The 22050-nt window shown below is 38.0% G+C and overlaps 1 protein-coding gene across 2 annotated transcripts in view; it reads right to left on the bottom strand.

Annotated features, from left to right (window-relative positions):
- Positions 1-22050, bottom strand: part of PRKN (parkin RBR E3 ubiquitin protein ligase) — a 702734-nt gene that overhangs the window by 95786 nt on the left and 584898 nt on the right. For both annotated transcript variants that reach the window (XM_033056630.1, XM_033056631.2), the window contains exon 9: positions 14207-14356. In XM_033056630.1, coding sequence (XP_032912521.1) covers positions 14207-14356 — 150 coding nt within the window. The remainder of the gene's footprint in view (positions 1-14206; positions 14357-22050) is intronic.

Raw genomic sequence — 22050 nt, forward strand, 5'->3', positions numbered from 1 at the left:
CTGCTACATATCCTATGCAAATTTAATAACCTTACTATATAATCACTCTTCAAGGCATCAGAGAAAATACTAAAATCTATCAATCTCAGGACAGATTTGAAGCAACTCTCTGCTTTAATTGTGAAATGCTGATAAATAGTCTATACACAACTTTCCAAGTAATTATATATACACCTAATGAAATTATCATCTGGTCTTGTATTCCTAGTTCACCTTTGTGAATTTTATATGAAGCAATGTGAGAAGCTTTGATGGAATCAATACAGAAAACATCATCTACTTCTCTCCTACCTACAAGTCCTGTTAATCTGGCAAAGTTACATTGATGTGATAAACTTTTGCTAAATTCACTCTTCCTGAGACTTTATCTTCTTGTCATCTTTCTTATTACTAGTAGTTTAATTATTTGGTACATTTTCTCCTCAGGAATTCAAGCTAAAACCACTTTTCTGTAAATCTCAGATTATGGTGTTTTTTTCTCTTTTTAGACATAGATTTGATGGTTTTGCTCTTTGCAAAATCTTTCCTACCCTATTCTTAGAGGTGATGACTAATGTTTGGATTTTCTTCAGCCATTCCTACAAGAAAATATTTCATCAAATGAAGTGGATTTAAAATGTGTCTTTATGGTGTCCTTTCTCCACCACAGTGGGTATTTTTAGTTCTGTTTCACTGGCTTTAGCTCTGTTAACCATCTAAGCAAGTTTGACCTTTTAAATTTAGATTTAAACATAAAAGTAAACACTTTTGCTTTCTTGAAGCATTTTAATGATACAGATTCTTCTCAATGAGAAGCCAACTAAAAGCTTCCTTATCTTTCATGTTACTGTTTCTCTTACTTTATGGAAAGCCTTCTGAACACTATTAGGTAGACTTACTCTTAAAAATATTTTATTTCATACCTTGCACTTTCTGACTGCACCTGTGTTTCTTTTGTTTTTCTAGCTGCACAAAATGATACAATAACATATACATGCTTACATTTAGCATTCATGTATTTCTTACTTTTCAGGTCATAAAAAGGTTCATCATTCAAGCAAGTTGGTCTCCCTTAAACTTCCTAATCCTCCTTTACACAGAGATAATTTACCATTGTGAGTTTATGATTTCTTTACTGACTTATCAGCTCCCTTTTTCTGCTTAAAACTGATTTCTTATTAGTTAGACAAGAATGCCTATTTCTACCTTTCAGAAATCACTGTTTTCCTCTTGCCTCTCTTGCAGAAGCAATGTTTCATTTGATCGATTTTTTGTTCGCTTTTGTCTAGGAGACTTATTCTAAAAAATCTATCTCTATATGATTCAAACTTTTTTTTTATTTCAGGTGTTGACCACTGGTCTTTCATATGAAAGAATTTAAATGCAGTTTTTTTCTGAAGCATAATGAAACAGAACGTGTTTGAACTACATTAATAACATTTTTGCAATCACAAAACTTTTGCAGATGTTATTAGGGCAATTTATTTCTGCCATGTGTCGCCTCTTCAGCAGGAATATTCTACATGAGTTAAATGTTTTTCAACGCAGTTTTTGAATAGTTATATGTCATACTCTGAAAATAAAGCCTGAACTGTTCATTCTGTGTGGACTGATATCATGCAAGAGACTTTTTGCTAATAATTAATGTCATACCCCACTGGGACAAACACTATTTGCATGGCTTATAATAAAAACAATTCAAAAACACTAATGTGTTTCCCTGAACACTGAAAGCTTGTGATGCATTTTATAAAAACACCACTGGTGAGAACCACAGCAGCATATAAAAGCTATTATTACATTGTACATTTATTGTACAGTTTATTCCCTCTTTGATTTATTTAACTCACCAATTACCAGTTGTTGTCACTCCTCTCATAGCAGGATATGGTGGGTTTCTAGCTCAGAGCAATGCTACTGTTTGGCAGCAACATTTTTTTCCATCTCCAAATCCAGAACATTTTCCCAAATAACTTTAGGTAACTACTTCAGGCCCAGAAAAAGCTTCCTGTTAGTGTAAAAGGATTTTAAAATATGATACCTGTAGATACTTACAAACACAAAATTTGGTATCCAATCAACATACATTCACAAAAAATTTTGCAATGACTGGGAACTCATGTAAAATATCATGGTCATATGGCCTGACCATTCTTTATACAATTGATGTTTAAACATATTTTTGAAGCTTTTACCCAATTAACAGACCACTCACTCTGTGCACACCTGCAGTTGTCCCCTGGTTCCTTTCACACCCACACACTGAAACTTCTACACACAGCTCATGAAATCACAGAATGGGAGGGGGGTTTGGAGGGATATTATAGATCACCTTGCTGCAATCCCCCTGCCATAGACAGGGATGTCACCAGCAGTTCAGGTTATTTTAATCATCCCAACTCTCTGTTGTACAAAGGTGTGGCAGGTAGTTTCCCATAATTCTGAATACATGCAGCCAAGGTACACGTACTCTCATCTATACTTTTATTCCTTTATGCCAGAGCTGGCAATCAAAAGATGCAATAAATTGTAGGCTTTTCTTATAGAATACACATTTTCAGACTCTCTTGGGATCTCTGGAGAACCCGTCCTCCCTACTATCTGCTATTCTCCATCTCAGCCTGCTTACTAGGGATCAAACAACCAACCTCACATAAAGTCACAGCTCTCAGCAGCTGTCCCTTCCACGCTGTTCCTACAAATAGAGGAGCAACTTCTCACTCTTTGAGTCAAGTAAAAGGGACGAATATATTGGTGCGTCAGTGAGAGTTTTGAATAATCAGGAAGTTCCCACATGTCTTCTCATACCTCACCTTAAGGCTGCCCTCACTTTCTTATTTACCCCTCTTCTATCTCCAGTGGGAAATTGTGGATTTCAGTTTTGATCTCCTGGTGGTGTTTAAGTTTTCAGCTTTCTGATATACATCAAAAGTTGCTGAAAGTATATGCCAACAACAGGTATATTCAACTATTTTATTTTTTCAGAATGATGTTGCTCAATTAGATTTTAACATAAGTATCCTTACTATAAAAACTAAGGAATTTCAATAATTGTGTTTAAGAGATCTACAAGAAGTCCCCTAAATAAAACAAAGGAATAAAACTTACATTAACTTTAATTTGAAGAGAAAATTAAGTAGAAAACAAAGCTTTCTTTATATATGAGAATACCTATTTTTTTGTTTGCAGACTATATGGACAATATTTTATGACAGACACTGGATTTAGATTGGTGGTCTGAAATTCAGTATTTTTAATATAACTATTTCAGGTGTGCATAAGAGACTTATCAATGTCATTATCCAATTTTACATATGTGAGCACCATTTTACTGGCACAAAAATGGCAGAGGTACATACCAAACTTATTACTACTATTTGATATTTCTTAAGGGAAACAAGGCCCAGTTTTACCAGCCTATTTTACCACTCATTTAATTTAGTCTCAACAAGTGAACCACCAGTACCTTTAAGCCTTTCTCTTTATCTTTTTACTTATTCCTTTTAAGTGTCAGTGAAATAGATTTGCTATCATGGTAGCGACTGTCAGCCAATATAATGTGAGAGCTTTTGGAAAAAAAAAAAGTGTGTCTTGAATTATTTAATTTTTTTGTAAAATATAAGGATCAAATGGAGTAAACTGAGTCTTGGTTATCCACCCATGATTTTTTGCCCTTAGTCAAGGCCTACATTCAAAGACATTTTATTATCCTTATCAGAATTTTTACTTCTTTTTCCCATGAGTATTTTATGGGAACACACTGCATTCTCATTTTCTATTATTTTCCTCTGAATAGCAGTTGGTCACTGTTCTCCAAATCTATGTCCTTGCTTTTCATTCAGAATGTTATTACTGTGTAAGGGATGTCTTCTATTTAATTTTATCATTATATTTTCATTTTATTTTATTTTCACAGTTTGCCCTTGACTTTGCAACATTTTTCTTACTCCCTTTCTTATAACTTAGTGACCTTAATACAACTGTTAAAGTTGAGATGCAACTTCTGTTCTAAACTCACTTTCAGAAGCTTATAACTTTACCCAGATATTTTCTTTCAGGCTGTGTTTGTTATGCTTTGTTAGAAGAGGAATTTTGTTTGAAACTTCATAAGCATTATCTATTTGTTTTGAGTTATCTAACTCAAAAGACAGCAGTTTTGCAGCAATCAAGACAGTTTTCAGATGCTTTTTTTGACTCTGATAATTGAAAATCAGCTTTGTTTCACCACTTCAAAATCAGCTTTGATTGTGGAATGGTGGCTTTGCTATCTCTTTGAAATAGTTTTGAAATAATAAAGTTTTGCATGCGACATCATTATTAAATACCTTAATGAAATACGGGTGGTGAGGGAATTGATCTTAGAATAACTCGGTTGGACCTAATTTTATTTTAAAAAGTTATTAATTTTTGAATGAGAACTACATTTATCTATGCTTTAAATATTTTTAATGCCAATTTCATACCACTCTTTGTAGAGCATAATCCAAAGAGATGCATTACAGAGTCCAGTCAACCTGGATTCTACACAGCACATGGAAGTAATGCAACGTGTGCAATGAAAAATAAACGTTTCTCTTGTACTGGTGAAATGACAAGGAGTAGCTTTGCCTCATCCCACCAACACACTATTGTAACTGTAATGTGTTTGAAAAAGCTTTTTCTTAAAGATCCAGTGAGAAACCCTAAATAACTGTAAACCCAAGAGGAGCACTGGGAAGCTTTACACAGCATCTTGTTTGTCATCACAAAAGACATTCTCCAGGAAAATGTCAATGCACAATACCATCCCTATGGCATGCTTGTACTCTGCATTTTCTGTCATTCCTTTTTTTATCACAAAGACTTTCATAGTCTTTGTAAGCTACCATTTTGTGCCCTCCACATGAAGAATGGTGTTTTAGTCTTGCAAAAATGAACCAAGAGCATGACTGATTAATGAGATTTTATGTATTTGCAGAGTCAAAGTAAAGTTGAGAAAGACATTCTTTGGGTATTTCTTTGATCCACTAATAAAGAAATACAAAAGCTTGCAAACATTTTTAACTGAGGGTACTCCTTTTAGTAAAAAAAGTCTCATTTTTCTAAGTTCCAAACTGGCACAAATAACTGTTTTTCATGTTTGTACTTACACCGAATAGACTTAAACCCCAAATCTCTATCACATTTTTTTTACTCTGACATCCAACAGCATGAAGCCTACAAGTGCCACAAAAGCAGTAGAAAGACATCTGTGTAAGCTGCTCACTTTATGAATCTTGTGATTTGCTTCTGAGTTGGGCTACAGGCTAGAATTATACCAGCTACATAATGAGGACAATTCTTCTTTAGCATTCAGAACTTTGAATTTTAATCCTGGCCACGCTAAAAATGCCAGTCAATAGATTCATTTTAATCTAAAGTCTTATTGTTCTGGTCCTAGCTCTTTATTCCATCATTTCTCATTGATTAAGCACCTCCTGCTTTATTACAATAATACAATCCAAAGTGCTTCAGGAGGCCTGAAACTTCGTATGAAAGGCAGTAAGTAGGTTTATTTGATTCGTATTTACTTCCCTTTTCATTTATAAGTGATTTCCTGCATTCAGCCCATGTTTCTCTTTCCTGTTCAAATATAGAAATTTTTTAGAAGATTGCTCAAGTAAGCCTCTTGCAAAATTAGAATCCTCCCCTTGGCGGCTGCCATTCTCAAGCAGCACATCCTGTCCTGATTGCATTATTGTTCCTTCTCCAGTGATTCAGTGATAGATCTGTTTATTCATACCAAATCTTCCACTAACACCTAGTCCTGATAATTTACAAATTCATTTTTATTTGTCTTACTGATTATGAAACTGCAGACAGTATATGAACTATTTAAGCAAGAAAGCTCAGGCACCTCTGGTGGTCTGGGACAGGCTGCTGTAACAAGGACTTTGTACTCTATTACCTGAAGGATATACAGGTGGATTTAAAATGGCTACAGGTGCAAAATGTTTCTTTCTATCAAATAATGGAGAATAATCTTATCCTATATGTCAGTAAAATATGAAGACAGAATACAGAGCTCTGTTTTTCATACATGCAGAATTAACTGGCAAATCCATTAACAGTTTATTTTTCTTTCTTTCTGATTTTTGCACTCCATGTCTTTTCTGATGGGCCACATGATAATACATTGTCCCCTGACTGTCACACATATTTCTAGGCACTTCGCTGAAGAGAAGAGTAGTAAAAAAAAGCAGTTGCAAGTTCTCTCCAATAATAAATTTCCATTATACTTAAGACTAGATAGAATTATGAGTTCATCTAATATAATCTCCTGAGCATCATAAACCATTAAACATCACCCAGACACTGCTACATGGAGCCCAATTACTTTAATTAGACAAGAGCACTTCAATCGTCAAGAGACTAAACTGTGCCATGCCACAGGCATAGTCCAAAATAGACAAAGATATCATCAAAGCCTGTGTCTCTTCAAATAATAAGGAATTTCTAGGTGAGAAATGCCCCCTAAATTCCTGGAGATAGTATGTAGTTCATCCACCAACTCTGGCACAGAATATCAAGTCTCTGACAATAAGCTCTGGGAGAAAATTTTGACTTTCCTTCAAATTCAGTGATCAATTTATCCTGACCTCAGCATGACAGCATGATACACTCAATGAGTACCTAAAAACAGGAGTCTCTCCAGAGAAGGTACTTTTTTGGAGGTCTTTTTTCCACAGCTATCTGCTAAATTCAATTTAGAGTAAGCTGCGTATTTTAAAGTATGCACATTTTTTTCATTGCATCTACTGTAAAATGCTGTTCTCTTTCCACAGGTTAAGAAAATGGAAGCCCAGACATCTTTGGCTCTGGAATCTAAATACTGAACAAGTGACAAAGTCGAGTGCTTGGTATCCCTAATACGAAAATCCCTAGCATCCTTCCAGGGGATTGTTTTATCTAACAGTTTACAAGGACTAAGTGTTAGTTGATAAATCCTAAAATTAACTACTGATGTGACTTTAAATCCACCTGCTATTTTATCTCAGCCTTCAATTTAAAATGTGTCTCAAATACTTGCAACTTCAGCTCACTCGTATTTCAGACAAATTGGTTAAATTGGGAGCATTTGTCTTCTGCAAAACAATTGTTACAAATCCCAGTCTGACCTGGTTTACAGACATCAGTTTTATCCTCTCCAGTTCCTAGGCCTGTGTGTCCAGTTTTGACTTATCTTTACAAGCAAGAACTTGATTTTATCCTAGTTTTCTCTAATACAATTTCCCTGACTCAAATACAGTGTTATCTTATATCTGTGATATCTCTAGATTACAGAGAACATCATCTTCCATCCTCTTCTGGGTAACTACCTCTTTTCTCTGTTCCCTTGATCCGGTCTTGGAACACCTATGACAGATTTTAATGGTTTTAAATTTTACCAAGTAGGCCACAGAAGAATAAGTCAAGCAAAAAGAACTGAAGACACTGCACTTTCAATTTGCAATGTCTAAGTACAAAGCCACTTTCCAGATATCTGCATGATGCAGAAGTCAGGTAAAAGCTATACTCTACATAAATCAAAGGATACAGACCTTTATCACGTGATATAAGTCATTGCATAATATATCATATTTAATAATAATATAAACAATAAAAATAAATAATGAAAATTCAGTTTTAGCTCACATTGAATAGAAGAGATTCACAGATTTTCTAACCATATTTTTCTAGTTAGTATTTAATGATTTGGGATGTAAAGAAAATGCAGTTATTCTTCTACTATTAAACCATGTGCAAGTAATTGATTTTTTTCCTGTATAAAAAGTATTTATTTTTCTTTTGCAAGTCCTGTGAACTAATGTGATCCGTATTATTAAAAATGGAAATGTTCTCTAGATTGCTTTATCCACTCACTGCTAACAGCTGAATTTTATATCAGTCACCAGATCGATAAATTGGCTGTGCTGCAAGACATGGGCAATGGAAATAATGCACCTTGGCAGCAATACATAGCTGGTTAATTGCACAGTGCAATTCTGGGGTAAACACTTCATTAAAACATTAACATTCTACTACATCTTAAAAAGCCCCATGCTTTTACAGTTAATTTTAACCTATGTAAAACAGTACCAAAAAAACCCCCAACAAATCCAAAAAGAATTCTGGTCAGCCTGTCATATTTTAGCAATCGAACAACTTGCTCAGCTACTGAAGCATAATGTGTCAACAAGATGGAATTCCACTTTCTGAAGGCTAGAGTGCCCACTCAATAGAAGAAAGCAATACATGATTACTGCTAAGAGCTTGTGGCACAGTGCTAGCAGCTCAACATTTAGCAATAATAGAAAATGTCTGTCTCATTTTCATTCCCCTTGAAAACACTCCCCATACAATATTATGAAACACTTCTGCTGTGAGTTGGTTTCTTAATCGCAGCAATATCTTCAGCTATTACCTTTTCCATGGTCACACCTTTCTGGTGAATTCTCTTAAAAGCAAAAATTTAATGACATACAGAACAAGGACAGATTCCTGAAATGTAATAACAAGGAGTAACCCTTCAATTTTGCAACAGCTACTAGGTAGCAGCAATCTCCTATTTCCATTTTAGTGTTTTGCAAATGACATAAAGGTCTCAAGGTCTTTTTTTCCTGAATTATTCCTCTGTTTTTCAAAACCGTAGAGCCTCTACTTTCTCCTTCAACTACCATCCCCATCTTAAAACTAAGGGAAAAATTCAGATTATTGTACATACAGCCCTTCTTCACCCATGAACTTATATTCATCTGATTATAAAATTGTAAAGATTTTTTTCACTGCAAATACCTTCAAAGGTTGTCTTGAATTAGCATTACTCATCTTGATTTACTTTATATCTCAAATTATTTCAAAAGTTGCCTATTTTCTCTTTTTATACATTAAACCTTCTCCTGGTACTACTAACAGAGAAACAAAAGTACATGTCCTGAACCACACATTTATACCTACATCTTTGTTTAAAAACAAAGTCTTTGAGGTTAGTCAGACTTCTAAACATTTCAACCAGACACTAGATATGAAATAACATGATAAAACTAAACTCAAGAGGGACAGGAATTAGATAAAATCCATATTGATCATGACAGTGCATTGCCTTAACACTGAACTTCGCAGTAAAAGACTTATAACTTCCAGATGTGAAAACTGTTTTTACTTCAAAAACTCTTGTATGCTTTCACATAAATGAAACAGTATTTGCAAGCTGGTTCAGATTCCAGAGGAAGTATAGGTGCATTCACATAGTGATAAAACACCTGAGGCTAGTCCCGCACTCTTATAACTTTGCAGAGTTAGCCTGAGATGATACCATGTAGAACAGCATTAAGATGTAATGAGGCTCTTTTCCAAGGGGTTTCCTTCTTTTATTTCTTCATTCTGGATCCAGGGGACAAAGAGGAAGTTTCCCAAAGTCTGGGGTCTTTTCTAGGGTCAGGAAAAGGGGAGGAGAAACTTGCCTTCTTGCCAATAAGATAGCAGAGGGTCAGTCCATAGGTTTTACAGGAATTACAGGGGTTACAGGGACATACCATTCTTAATACATCTTGGGTACAGGGTTACAACAACATAGCACTTCAGGTGGCATATAAAAGCCTAAATCAAACAACCCTGCTCCAGAAGTTTAGAAGGATACACAACTAACAAAATCATCATTTGAATTATTAGAATTAAGTGAATAAGAAGTTGTTGCTTGGAATTTTTTATAATTCAGATTTGTGTCCTCAAAACAGAAGATTTTACCCAAGTGTTTGAGGTTTGCCTACATGCGAATCACTGAGTTTAACAAAGACATTATTGAAGATGAAGCGTGTCTGCTAGGACATGCATGAACAAACAATGATGAATCACAAAACCCCCCAACTTTGCAAACAACAGGAATATGTATTGCACTTCTCATGTAACTATTTTAGTGTCCTCATTCTATTAAGCTTACTGAAAAGGCAGACAATTATTAATCCTACAAATATGGTGCAATTGCTTTTGACATATGCTTCCTTAGCCATGGAAGAAGAATGCAAGAAGAAATCAATGAGAAAAAATTGCTGGGTAGAGTGAAATTGCCTTAGGGATTTTGTTTTATGTAATACAACAGCCTAGGAATTCTATTTATAAGGAAGACATGGTATTTATATCTATTGATTTTTTCAGGGACCTCTTGTAGTCTGCAGCCATAAAATTTCACCTGTCCTAGATGAGAACACATCTCTTGATGCTCTTCAATGCACTATGTTTATGGAACAGTAAATATGGTGCAAAAGAGATTAAATAACCCCAAATTTTGTGTTTTCCTTGCAAAACTATAAAATTTACTTTATCATTGCACATTTAATACCTACATTTGAGTACCCTCTTGCAGATTGGAATTTCACATTTGGGGATCTCAGGGAAGAGCAATAAAAAACATCAATTAGGACAGTTTATTCCTAAGATCTTTTAAAATGTCACTAATACCTTAGTATAGTTTAGAGTGGCCTCAGGACCTCCATGGACCTTCAAGAGTCAGGTCTCCTAGCCAGGAATTATCAAACAACAATCAATCTGTGGAAATCATTCTTCTTTGTGCTTATAAATGCTATGCTAGGAATGAACTCAAGGGGAAAAGACTGGCAGAGGCTCTGTCTCCCCTATCCTATATCTCCCTTCTCACCCCATTTCAAGGGATAGGTCAACTGATACTGCATGCTGCAAAACATCTACCACTGTTGCTGCACAACATACCATTGTGCATGCAAAATCTGGGCTGCAGTTACACATCAGACAGTGATCATCCCACCGACAGATACTGACAAGAAATGTTTTGCAAGCCAACTGAGTTGTATGTGTAGAAAGCAAGGCACACTTCTAAACAAACAAGTTGTATAGTCCCTTTTGAAGATTTTTAACTCCAAGCTTCTTTAATAGTAGCAAACAATATGCCAATACAATATGAAACAAGACAAAAATGCTTTATTCATAAAGCTTTTGTATGTCTTGTTTACCACAGCTTTCACTGTACCTAGGCCAGTTGGTACAATATGTATTATCTTCTATGTTTTGTTGCTGATTTCTAATATTAAATATGTCAAGATTTTATAGCTGAGCAATAGAAGTTAGTAACATAAATCTGATGCATGGTAATGAAGGTAGAATAGTGTATAATGGTAAATATCTTAGTAAATCGATTAATAAGTTTGTGGCTAATAATAAAAAATATGAAAGATTAGACATCAGTAGTCAGTCAGTGGTACCACAACATGACTTTAGGTGAGGACTATCCATAATCATTAAAAGGATATCTGCATGCTCCTATTCAGTCAAAATAAAACTTGTGTATTTTTTTCTTTTTGCCAGAAAGCCTGAATAGATAGCAGTGCCTGACTACAGAGGGTACATATGGTGATGCTTACATTTAAACCTCTTTCCTCATCTTTTACAGTTCTCTATAGACATTTACCAGACTCTTTCTAGGCCCTGCAAGTTGCTGTTTCCAAATTTCCCGAGACAAAAGAAAATCCATCTTTTAACTTTAGCAAAGGCCCTTTTAGCAAATTATAAGCACTCCCCTGGAGATTTCCGTTTGATACCAATGGCAGTTCCTCTGCAAAAAGAGATTCTAGTTTCCCATTCCGAATAACAAAATAAGAAATCAAGGAATCCAAAATGTCTGCATCCTAGCCTGGCTCAGTCACCTGCTCATTTTTCATTATTCCTTCAGTTTTGGTCATAGTCCTTATATGTTTGGGACTGCCTCCCACAGTTATCTCTCTGAATATTGGAATATTTATTTTGCTTCCTTCCCTGGTGACTAGTTTACTCTCTTTTTGGCTCCTTCACTTTCCTAAAATGGCTGCTGAACCCCTTTCTCACTCACTGGCTCAACCTTCTCTTGACCACCTGTCCTTCCTCTCTCCTGAGTCATTTCATCAGCAAATCAAAATCCTCAGCTACCTGAGAGTTGTTAGCTACCATAACAAGCCAGTTCAGTCCTGAACAATCAATTTGCTCTGTTCAAAAGGCAACTATTTCTCTGCAAGGGCTTTGTGTGAATAACAGACCACTGATGTTGGATATAACTTCTGCTGTTATAAATATGAACATCATTCAAAGACAGAGGTTCAAATATCCCAAAAGAGACTCTACATAACTGAAGTACAGCTTAAAGAATGACGCAGATATTCATTAAGAATCTCCAGATTCCCACTACTTTCCTTATTTCTTTCCTTACCAGCTTCAGCAAGGAATGCATTTCTAATCAAAACTGTACAGGTTAAGTATTGCAAGACATCGTTTGCAGTCTTTTTTTTTTTTTTTTTTTTTTGGATGGATAATAGGGACACTCTTCATCTCTTTGAGGGCCTTTCTTTGAGCTTGTAAATCATGCATATTCTTATGAGGGAATGCTGAGCTCTGAAATAGATCTTCCTGAATTTCATAAAAATTAGTGGAAGGCCTTCACACTGAAAAAGGTCAGGTTTTTGACTGCGAAAAACAACATCATAGTTTAAGAGTAGAAAACACTGAAAATGACTTCTTAAAATAGAGTAAAAATAAATAGCTTTCTAACTGTCTTGCTGTCCTTGAAGGTGGATCTTTACCTCCATCTACCTTTATCACCAGCCACTGACTTCAGTGCTAGGACTCTCACCACAGGAAGTCTGTGACAAATCCTCCTTGAAGTTACCACTTTATAGGGTGCAAAGAAAGATTCAAAGGCATATATTTTCCCTCTGTTCCATTATGGATTCTGAGGAAGGACCTTAACGTTACCAAAATTTGGCTTCCAGACCAGCCTGCTGCTTCTCATTTCAGTCTCAGTGAATTGCACCCCGTAATGTTCAAGACATCACATAATTCAAAACAAAGGGAGAGCTTACACTCAAGGCTGCAGATCCCTACCGAGTACAGCGTGGAGTCCTTAGAAGGAAACAGAGCAGTTTGCTAAACCAGGCAATGTATCAATCCTTTACGCTATGTACACTTTATTTACAGGGCATTTGCAGATTCAGAATGATGATGAATGAAGCTGCAAAATACAGTATGATTTTCACCACTTCCAGGCAGAGACCTGAATAAAAATTATATGTGACTTTATCTTTTTTAAACAATCCCTAATTGTTAATCTAGAGTCATTCCCATTTGTTTATGCAGTTGTGTTTCTTATTACTTTCCCAGATTCTGCTTTATTTTATAGCCCCATGTCTGCTCAGTGAATTTGAGCAGCACTCTGTTTTACATGCACCACTGCATGGACAGATAGGAAGTCTTACCAAGGTCGACAGATGCTAACCTACTCAAAGAAGACAAGTTACTGCAACTTCCTAGTTCAGCAAACTATTATTCTTCCATGGTATCAGGTTGGAGGACATCAAAACTACAGTAAAATGTGCATTTTCCACAAGAAAGACAGCAGAAAGAGCATCCTAGTATTTTACAAATATAGATATTTTACCTTCTCTCATAGTGTTAGGGAATTCTGCCATAATGCCTACTATGGAAAGAGTCACATAATGCAAACACCAGTTAGTCACTCTGACCAAAAAATTTAATAGGTTCTTTTATATATAGATTTATTTCTACGTACATCTATTTTCCCCAAAGCTTGATTCTTGTAAAGTACTTGCTTTTTCTACTGCCAAAAATGTCTATGGTCCATGAAGTGATCTCTTAGCAAAAGTATTTTCAAGTTTCATCCAATTTTGATTTCCATAAATCCCCCATTAATTGTTCATTCCCTTTGCTTAAAAACGATTTTATGGGTTAACAAAAATATTTCTATATTTCTTTTCATCCTGTATTTTAATGTGCACAGGAAATGTCACTATAGTGTCACAAACAGGCTATTCTATCTCTCCTTTTTGTGTAAAAGAAAATTATTATGATAATGAATGGTTTGTTCAAGATCGTGTTAATTTTTGCTGAGTTCTAGGAGAAGAAAGAGTGCATTTGTATTTTCATTTGCACAGTTCAATTTCTTGCTGTAACTACTCAGCAACATCTTAAACCAAATAAAGCAAAGAATGATGGAAAGGACACATTCTATGTAATGAAGTCATCATTCCTAAGCCATTGTGCTATATTTAAATTGTTTACTGAGCTGTGCTATCCCACTCTGGTGTGAAGGGGTGTTCAGAGTCACTGATGGAAAAGGTAAAAAAGCCAACCACATTTTCCCCCTTTGTCTTAGCATTTGTTGCACAATATCAATTATTTCCCACACCACTAGAAGGAAAATGCGGGTTCTTACCCCACAGCCTATCCCGTTGCCTGGTTCACAGACGATTCTCCTCAGCCCCGGCTCAGGAAGCAGACCTGCCCCACAGCCAGGGGTTGGACACAGCACTCCTCCCATCTGCAGCACGCACTCCTCGGCCCCATAGCGCTGGTAGCGGCTGTACTGCAACACAAGAGAGCACACTGGTGTTAAACTCCTAGCAGTACTCAAAGAAAAACCCCAAATCCTTGAGTTTATCTGTATCCCACATAATCCAGTCAATTATCCTAATGTCTCACATGCTAAGTTCAGGTTATTTGTCAAAAGTCTACAACTTTTCAGTATTATTAAATGGGGTGTCATTCTGCTCCAACTCACATCATGTGTACTGTTTTCTGGCTCACAGCCATTTTCACTACCAGAAGACTGTGGGATATTAAAATCAAGAAAACAGCAGACTGTTTCTGTAAGTAACATTGAGTACACTTATATTACTATTAAAAATTATTGTAAACATCATAAAAATAGTCCAACAGAAATTATAAATGCTGTGTACAGCATTGAAGAGAATACACAAAAAACCCCTTCAGGGATCTGTAGCTACAAGTCGTGTAATGTTTTAGGCCTCAAGGGCTGTAAAAATTTGGCTAGGCAACTTTATTTTAAAAGCAAGGTGATCATGAAACTGATTAGCAGAATAACTCTTATATGCATTCATTTCAATGCTAGGTGTATTTTTTTCCTGTGTCTCACATAAAATTTCTTAAGTTTTTTTCACTTTTCATTTAATTCCATCCTGACAGCCTAAAAGGCCATGGAAATGTCTTAATTTTAATATGGAGACACTGACACACAGCAATATCAAGTAACATGCTCAGTGACAAAAATGCTCTAAAATGACTGATGTCACTGCAGTAACTTTCTCATGTCTAATTCACCCTGCTTTCAGGCAGAGATAAGCTGAGCTAGTACAAATCATGCTGTGTACATGTAAATCACATCCACTCTTGGGTTCTGTGTTGGTGCAGTTCCACACCAGTGGCTGTATAACCACTGTAAACCAGGCTTCAGATTCACCTATAAATCTGCTCTATTGTGGAGGAAAATAAATGAAAGCATTTGGTCCTAACAGCCACAAAGAAAACAGGCAAATCTAAAAGGCCAAAGAGGAAGGGAGTAGGTATGAATTTTCTCTGTGAGTAGACTTTATGGTGTGCTAAAGAATGAAAACAGAGCTTTATGTTACAGCACTCATAACAGTATTTAGTGCTTCATAAGATTTTATCTCATGAAAATTCTGTTCCCTTTTTTGGGAGGATAGCAAACAAAAAATTCTTTCTCCAGTCCACACCCCTCTTCAAAGAAATCTTTTGAGGAAAATCGAAGCTTTAGGACCAACACCCCATACACACAGCATACAAAAAAGAATTTTAAATTCCAAGATGGCTCCACTAAACATCTTCTGGGTACATTTCGGAAGATTCTTCTGCAAATGCTGTCACAACATGTCTTGTTAAACTGGCTTCTTAAAATAATATTAGAGTTCTTAAAAGACACAAAAGTTTGCATCACAGAAAAAAAAAAAATCAACCCAAACTTAAAGTATCCAAATTTGTTAATTAATGAAAAATCCAAACAACCTCTGAAAAGAAAAGCAAAGTCTAAAAGGAGAAAAATACTTCAAAATATCTTTCAGTGTATCAGCAACAGCCAGAAATTCTGACTTAAGAATCTTGTATTTGGAAAATAATAATATTTTGAGAAACGTGCTAGACATATCTGCAAAGTCTTCTTGAATGTGGGGGCTCAAGAAGTCAACTGGTGTTTTCCTGTGCTATTATTATGCTGAAACCCAGAGTAATGCCATAAATATTTAATGGTGGATGCTCTCAATTTTCAGCAAAGCTTGTGATCCTTCCACTAAATATGTGCTGAATGAGTCATTTGGCCTTTATAGAAATATAGGTAACCTAAGCTCCAAAACCCTCTAGCTTAATTTTTCTTCAGGGCACACACTAGACCTGAAGGTGAGGATGGTGATTGTCTTACCCTGTTAAGAGGGAACTTTGTGCTGCATGTGGGATTGTTAACAGCTTCTCATTATGAAGGTAAACACCAGTGACACTGCGGCTGAGATTCTGTCAGCATTTACGGGAAAAATTCTCAGGGGAAAAAAAAGAATATACCTTAAGAATATACTTTTCAGCCATTAACTTAGCCTAAAAGGTCATGGAAAGATTCCTCTCACTTTTTTTTTTCTTTTAATTAATTTTGTTAGGGAAAGATGCAGAATATAGATGTCCAGTTTACCTACGGGCAAGATGGACAGTAACATCATTTTCTGTCCAACAAATTTGACATTTTATACTGGTTCAGCACAGGACTCATGCCAAATAGGTATGGCACCCTCACTGGTGTTTTTCACACTTTAACTGCCAAAAAAATGATCCAGAAAAGATCCTGCTAAATTCATTTGCATATCTTGATATGTAGTTACCAGCCTGTATTCTGCCTTCAAAATCCAGATACATTTATGTCATTTTCCAATTTCTATTTCCTTGTCTCCTGCTCAATTAAAACCCAGCAACCAGTTGAAACACAAAGTAGCAGAACATGTGCATGTCTGCTGCCATAACACAAGCTACACAACTTATGTGGATTTATATTCTTTATTCAATGGCCTGAAACAAAATGACTCACTTTACATTAAGGGTGCACTTATAAAAAACTATTATCATGAATACTATTTGCATATAGTGAAAGACCATATGTACTAGAAACATTTTTCCCTATACACCACAGCCATACATATCATACCAGACTCAACATGCATTCAACATGCATTAAGCAAGTCAGTTTTCAAGAGCCCCTAAATGTCTTTGGAGCCCATTATGTGTTTTTCATCACATATCTGGATGAGATATTTAAGGACACAACACCCACTAGTTTACCTCTTAAATGGAGACCTAGCATAGAATTGATTTAATTTAGTTTGAATTTCCACAGTGATGATGCCTATAGTTGCAGTGATTGTGTAGACTTTTATAATTAACAGGAGAGATAGGATGTACAGTAAATTCACGAATACAAGCCGCACTGAGTATAAGCCGCATCTCTGGGTGTTGGCAAATATTTCGGTTTTTGTCCATAGATAAGCTGCACACGAATATAAGCCGCTCTGTCGTTCGCAGCGAGGACCCGCGTGCAATTAGTAACAGAACCGCGGGAGGGCGGGGTTTACTGGCTGAGCTAAGGCTGTGCAGGCTCGGCCCGCTAGGGGCCGCTGACGGGGCCAGGTGGCCCAGCCTGGTGCTGCCGCTCGGGGCCGGCCGCCGCTGCCACTGGGCTCGGTCACCCCGGGTCGGCGCTGCCCCGCGGTGGCAGGCAGGGACAGAGCTTCCCCCGCTCCTACGGCAGCGGCGGCGGGCGGGGACGGAGCTTTCCCGCGCCCGTGGCGCCGGCGGCGGGCGCGGACAAAGCACCCTGCCTCCTCCCCGAGCCGCGGCAATGGCGGCGCGCACTTCCCGCCCCCCCCCGGGCCACGGCAATGGCGGCGCGGGGCTCCCGCCGGCTCCCCGAGACGCGGCAATAGCGGCGTGCACTTCCCCCCCCCTCCCCGGGCCGCGGCAATGGCTGCGCAGGGCTCCCGTCGGCTCCCGGAGCCGCGGCAATGGCGGCGCCCCCCCCCGTCGGCTCCCCGGGCCGCGGCAATGGCGGCGCTTCCCCCCGTCGGCTCCCCGGGCCGCGGCAATGGCGGCGCGGCCCCCCCGCGTCCTCCCCGGGCCGCGGCAATGGCGGCGTGGCCCCCCCGCGTCCTCCCCGAGCCGCGGCAATGGCGGCGCTTCCCCCCGTCGGCTCCCCGGGCCGCAGCAATGGCGGCGCGGCCCCCCCGTGTCCTCCCCGGGCCGCGGCAATGGCGGCGCGCCCCCCCCGCATCCTCCCCGAGCCGCGGCAATGGCGGCGCTCCCCGCCCCCCCCCCGTCGGCTCCCGGGGCCGCGGCAATGGCGGCGCCCCCCCCCCCCCCTCCTCCCCTGGGCTGCGGCAGAGGAGGGAAGGAGAGAGCTCTCCCGCCTCTCTCCCCGCCCCCCGTGCTGCCTGCAGGGAGCCAGGGCAACACGGTAACACTGTAACAATTGCGAAATGCCGGCTTTTACTGGCCGGTGCTTGGCTCGGCACTCTGGCTGGCACGTCTGGGGTTGTAAATGTCAGAAAATTATTAATATATTAGCCGCACCCGACTATTAGCCGCACTTCCGGGTTTCCACCAAAATTTTTGTCAAATTGCTGCGGCTTGTATTCGTGAAATTACTGTAATTCATTTTTACTCCTTAGATTTGTACAGCTGCATAAGAACTGAGCCCTCAAGTGCCCTGTTTTTTAAAAAATAATGAGAGATTAGACAATGTCCTAGATAATGGCACCTGAAATTAGGCAACTCTTACAATAACTGCTTTAGTTCTAATAATTCTGATCCTAACTCACCTGCCCTAAGCTATTTTTAAAACCAAGGCTTAGGTATTTAAATAGCTTAGACTGTGAACCACCTCACAGAATTTTAGCTCATCTAAAATTAAACATCTAGCCTAAACAAGGCTCCAAGTGAATGAGAAGAAATAAGATCCAAGCAGGGCATTACCCTGACTCAGATATGATGTCTAAGATAGGTAAGATCAACCACCCTATGGAAGTGCTGTGGCTGAAGCTGAGAAAACTAACTTAGGCTAGATATCTAACATGTAAAGAGCTGTCATTGAAAGATGAATCTTCTGTCCATTCAAAGTATTTCACAGTATCTATTACTCAATTTTTACCAGTGTGCCTCCTATTTAGAGATGCACTCATCATGTGTAAAGTTGTTCTGCATGCTGCAAGGAGGAAAGTGTCTCCAATTATTTTTAGGAAAAACCTCTCACAAAGTATCATACATGGGAAACTTGATGAAACTGGCATTCATGGCACCTGATTTCATTCCTGGCAGCAGCACAGCCTTCCTGTGGCTTTCATGTAAGTCACTTAATCTACACTTCTCATCAGTTGCCCATTTGTAAAGAGGAAGAATGATACTTGCTGATTTCAATGTAATGTTAAGAGGCAAAATCCATTAATAGTCATGAGGACGTCAAATACTATGGTAATGAGAGGCATAAAATTACACAGAAATCACCAGCCATCTACTGCTGCTAGAAAGCAGCTTCCAGGCAAAGCATGTCAGGCATTTATGTGCTACTGTAATAAGGTCCTCAAAAATACAGGTTGGTAAATAGTTGCTGGATTCCCCCAGAACTATACATTTCAATGCCTATTTGGGAAAAAACCCCAAAGCTTCATAAATACAATTTATTCTAAAACATTAGTGTTAAGACAGCTAAAAGTATATGAACAAGGTAGTTGTAAAACATTCTGTTTGTTCTCTGAAAACTGCATCCCTTTGTAAACCTTCCCCTCAAATTGTGAATTGCCCCAGTCACCCAAATCGATACTTATCAGGGCATCAAATTTGGAGTGGAAGAAGCTCCAGTTATAATTTCTACTTATGGTATTTTGACCATAGAAGGAAGTTCTTTTGTGTAATCTTTGTTTGTAAAGCCTTTAGATTATAAATTACAGAGGCTAGATAATTCTAACCATTTATTCCTTGCTGTCTGCTTTCCAGGTTGGGATGGTTTCCCTCGAGTTTTAGAACCATACTGGGTTTTCAAGCAGTGGAAATTCAATCATTTGATGTTGTAAATCAAGGGTAATATAAATGAAATCTCTGGGCTGACATAGGAATACCAGGTTAACCACAGATTGCAGTCTTTTCAGTTACACTGAGATTCAGATACCAAAAAAGAAACTGAAATGCACCTGGATGCACAAAACTCCTGCAAAACACACTCCATAAACACAGTGATTCATGGTCATGTCAATTAATTTACAAATTATGATTAAATATCATGGAATTATAGAATGGATTGGGTTGGAAGGAATCTTAAAGGTCATTTATTCCAATCCCCCTGCCAGAGCACACATGCCTTGAGCCGTTTTAATTTTGTTTTTACACTTTGGGCATTGTTTCCTTTATTTTCCTTTTTTTCCCCTACACATCTGAAAGCATCTGCTCAGTAGCAGCCTTGCAGACAGCTTTGGACAAAAGTATAACAGTAGATGTAAAGCCCAAATTTCTGAAGTGTAATTCAATTACTTGTTTCTTTAACTGCATGTAAGAGTCTCAGAGGAAAGAAAATCTACTTTCTGGAGTCAGATTGTTTTTACTGCTCCTATAAATCAAATAACCATCTGGGTGTTTCAAAATTAGATTGTGGAGGCTATGAGTCCATAATGTAGACTAAGCACTTTATTTATATGTATTATTCACATACAAAACCTCCAAGAATTAGTTCCATAATGTAATTAGGCAACTTACAGTACGAAACCAGTAGCACTCCTTGGACTAGTAAAAATACTTACAAATGTGTCATATAAAATACAGATTAAAAAGTGCTGGACTGACATGGCTCTCCATGGAGCACCCCTAATTTATTTTTTCCTGAGTTTTTGAGCTTCTCTGTTGGCCCCTGGTCAGATTCTAAGAGCAAATTCAGAGCATCAGCTCCTTATTACCACAGGAGCACTCAAAAAAGACAACCACCTCTAGAGGGCTGGCATTTGCTTGACTGAAGAGTCATGGAAAATTGGGTAAGGCAGTTGTTCGAAGAAAATATTTAGGTAAGAAACCTCTAACTGGACCAGTGCACCACAATTCACAGACAAAATTAAACTGGAGTAGAGATGGGGAGAAAAAAAGAAATATTGCAGTTAGTGGAATGATATGAAAGCAAGAACAAGGTGATGAATACGAAAATAGAAAATACAGAACAGAGGGTACTGAAGCAGGTTGTATTGGAGATCAAGCTGAATATATGAGGGGCAATATACAATGAAGAAAGGGGACTGAGCACTGTAGAAAGAGCTAACATTGTATTTACAAACTACTGGAAGTTTGTGATCTTCCAGTGGGTATTTGGGGGATCAGTCTGAATAGACTGAATGCCAGAGACAAACATTTGGTTTCTTTTGACCCTTGTGGAGCTCAAATGCACATTCCTCTTCCAGCTGCAAGTAATAGCCATCAAGGCTGTAATTGATGCAAGGAAATCTGTTCAGCTGAGACTGATGCAAACTGTGGAACTGAGTTTCAGTGCAGTAGCTACTGGCTCCCAATTCTCAGGTCACAAGGGTGAACACATACATGTTTCCTGAATGCAGATCAAAGCTACCTAAAGGATGGAAGAAGTTCTAACTTCCACATGCACCTGAGATCCTGAACACTGGGGTTCAAATTTTCCTTCTAAATTAAATAAAAGCTGTGGGGAAGTGAAATTTGAATTCTATATAAAATGACACTTTTTTTTTTGTTTTGTCAGAAAAATAATCCTTTAAATTTAAGTAGAAGTACCTTCTACTTTTTTTTCTCTGCATCCTTTATTTCAGCTGTTGAATCAATATAAATGACTTTTACTTGCCTACTGTACAATAAGTTAAAAAAGTGTAGGAATGTAGAGATACCCTGCTTATGACAAGAACAAAGTTATGATAATCCAGAGGCGACAAAACTGAGGAATTCACATGAATCCCAATTACCTCTCAGTAAGGTGGTTAGGAGACATTCCAGGCAGGTATAGCACAGGAAGAAAAGAGAGGCATATCACTAGTCATATGAAGTTGCAAGACTAGAGGTTTGTTGTGAAGTTCCAGCTATTAAAAAAAAGGTGGTGTAAAGAGGATCAAGAGTTCAATGCAGTAGCTCAGTCTTAGAGAGCAAGCGATGGGACTGTGGTGACAAATCCAAAAGATGACCAAATGAGACAGAGAGAAAAGAGATATTAGATGTGGA

Source organism: Catharus ustulatus, chromosome 3, assembly GCF_009819885.2.
Source record: "Catharus ustulatus isolate bCatUst1 chromosome 3, bCatUst1.pri.v2, whole genome shotgun sequence".
In the NCBI taxonomy this organism is placed as follows: domain Eukaryota; kingdom Metazoa; phylum Chordata; class Aves; order Passeriformes; family Turdidae; genus Catharus; species Catharus ustulatus.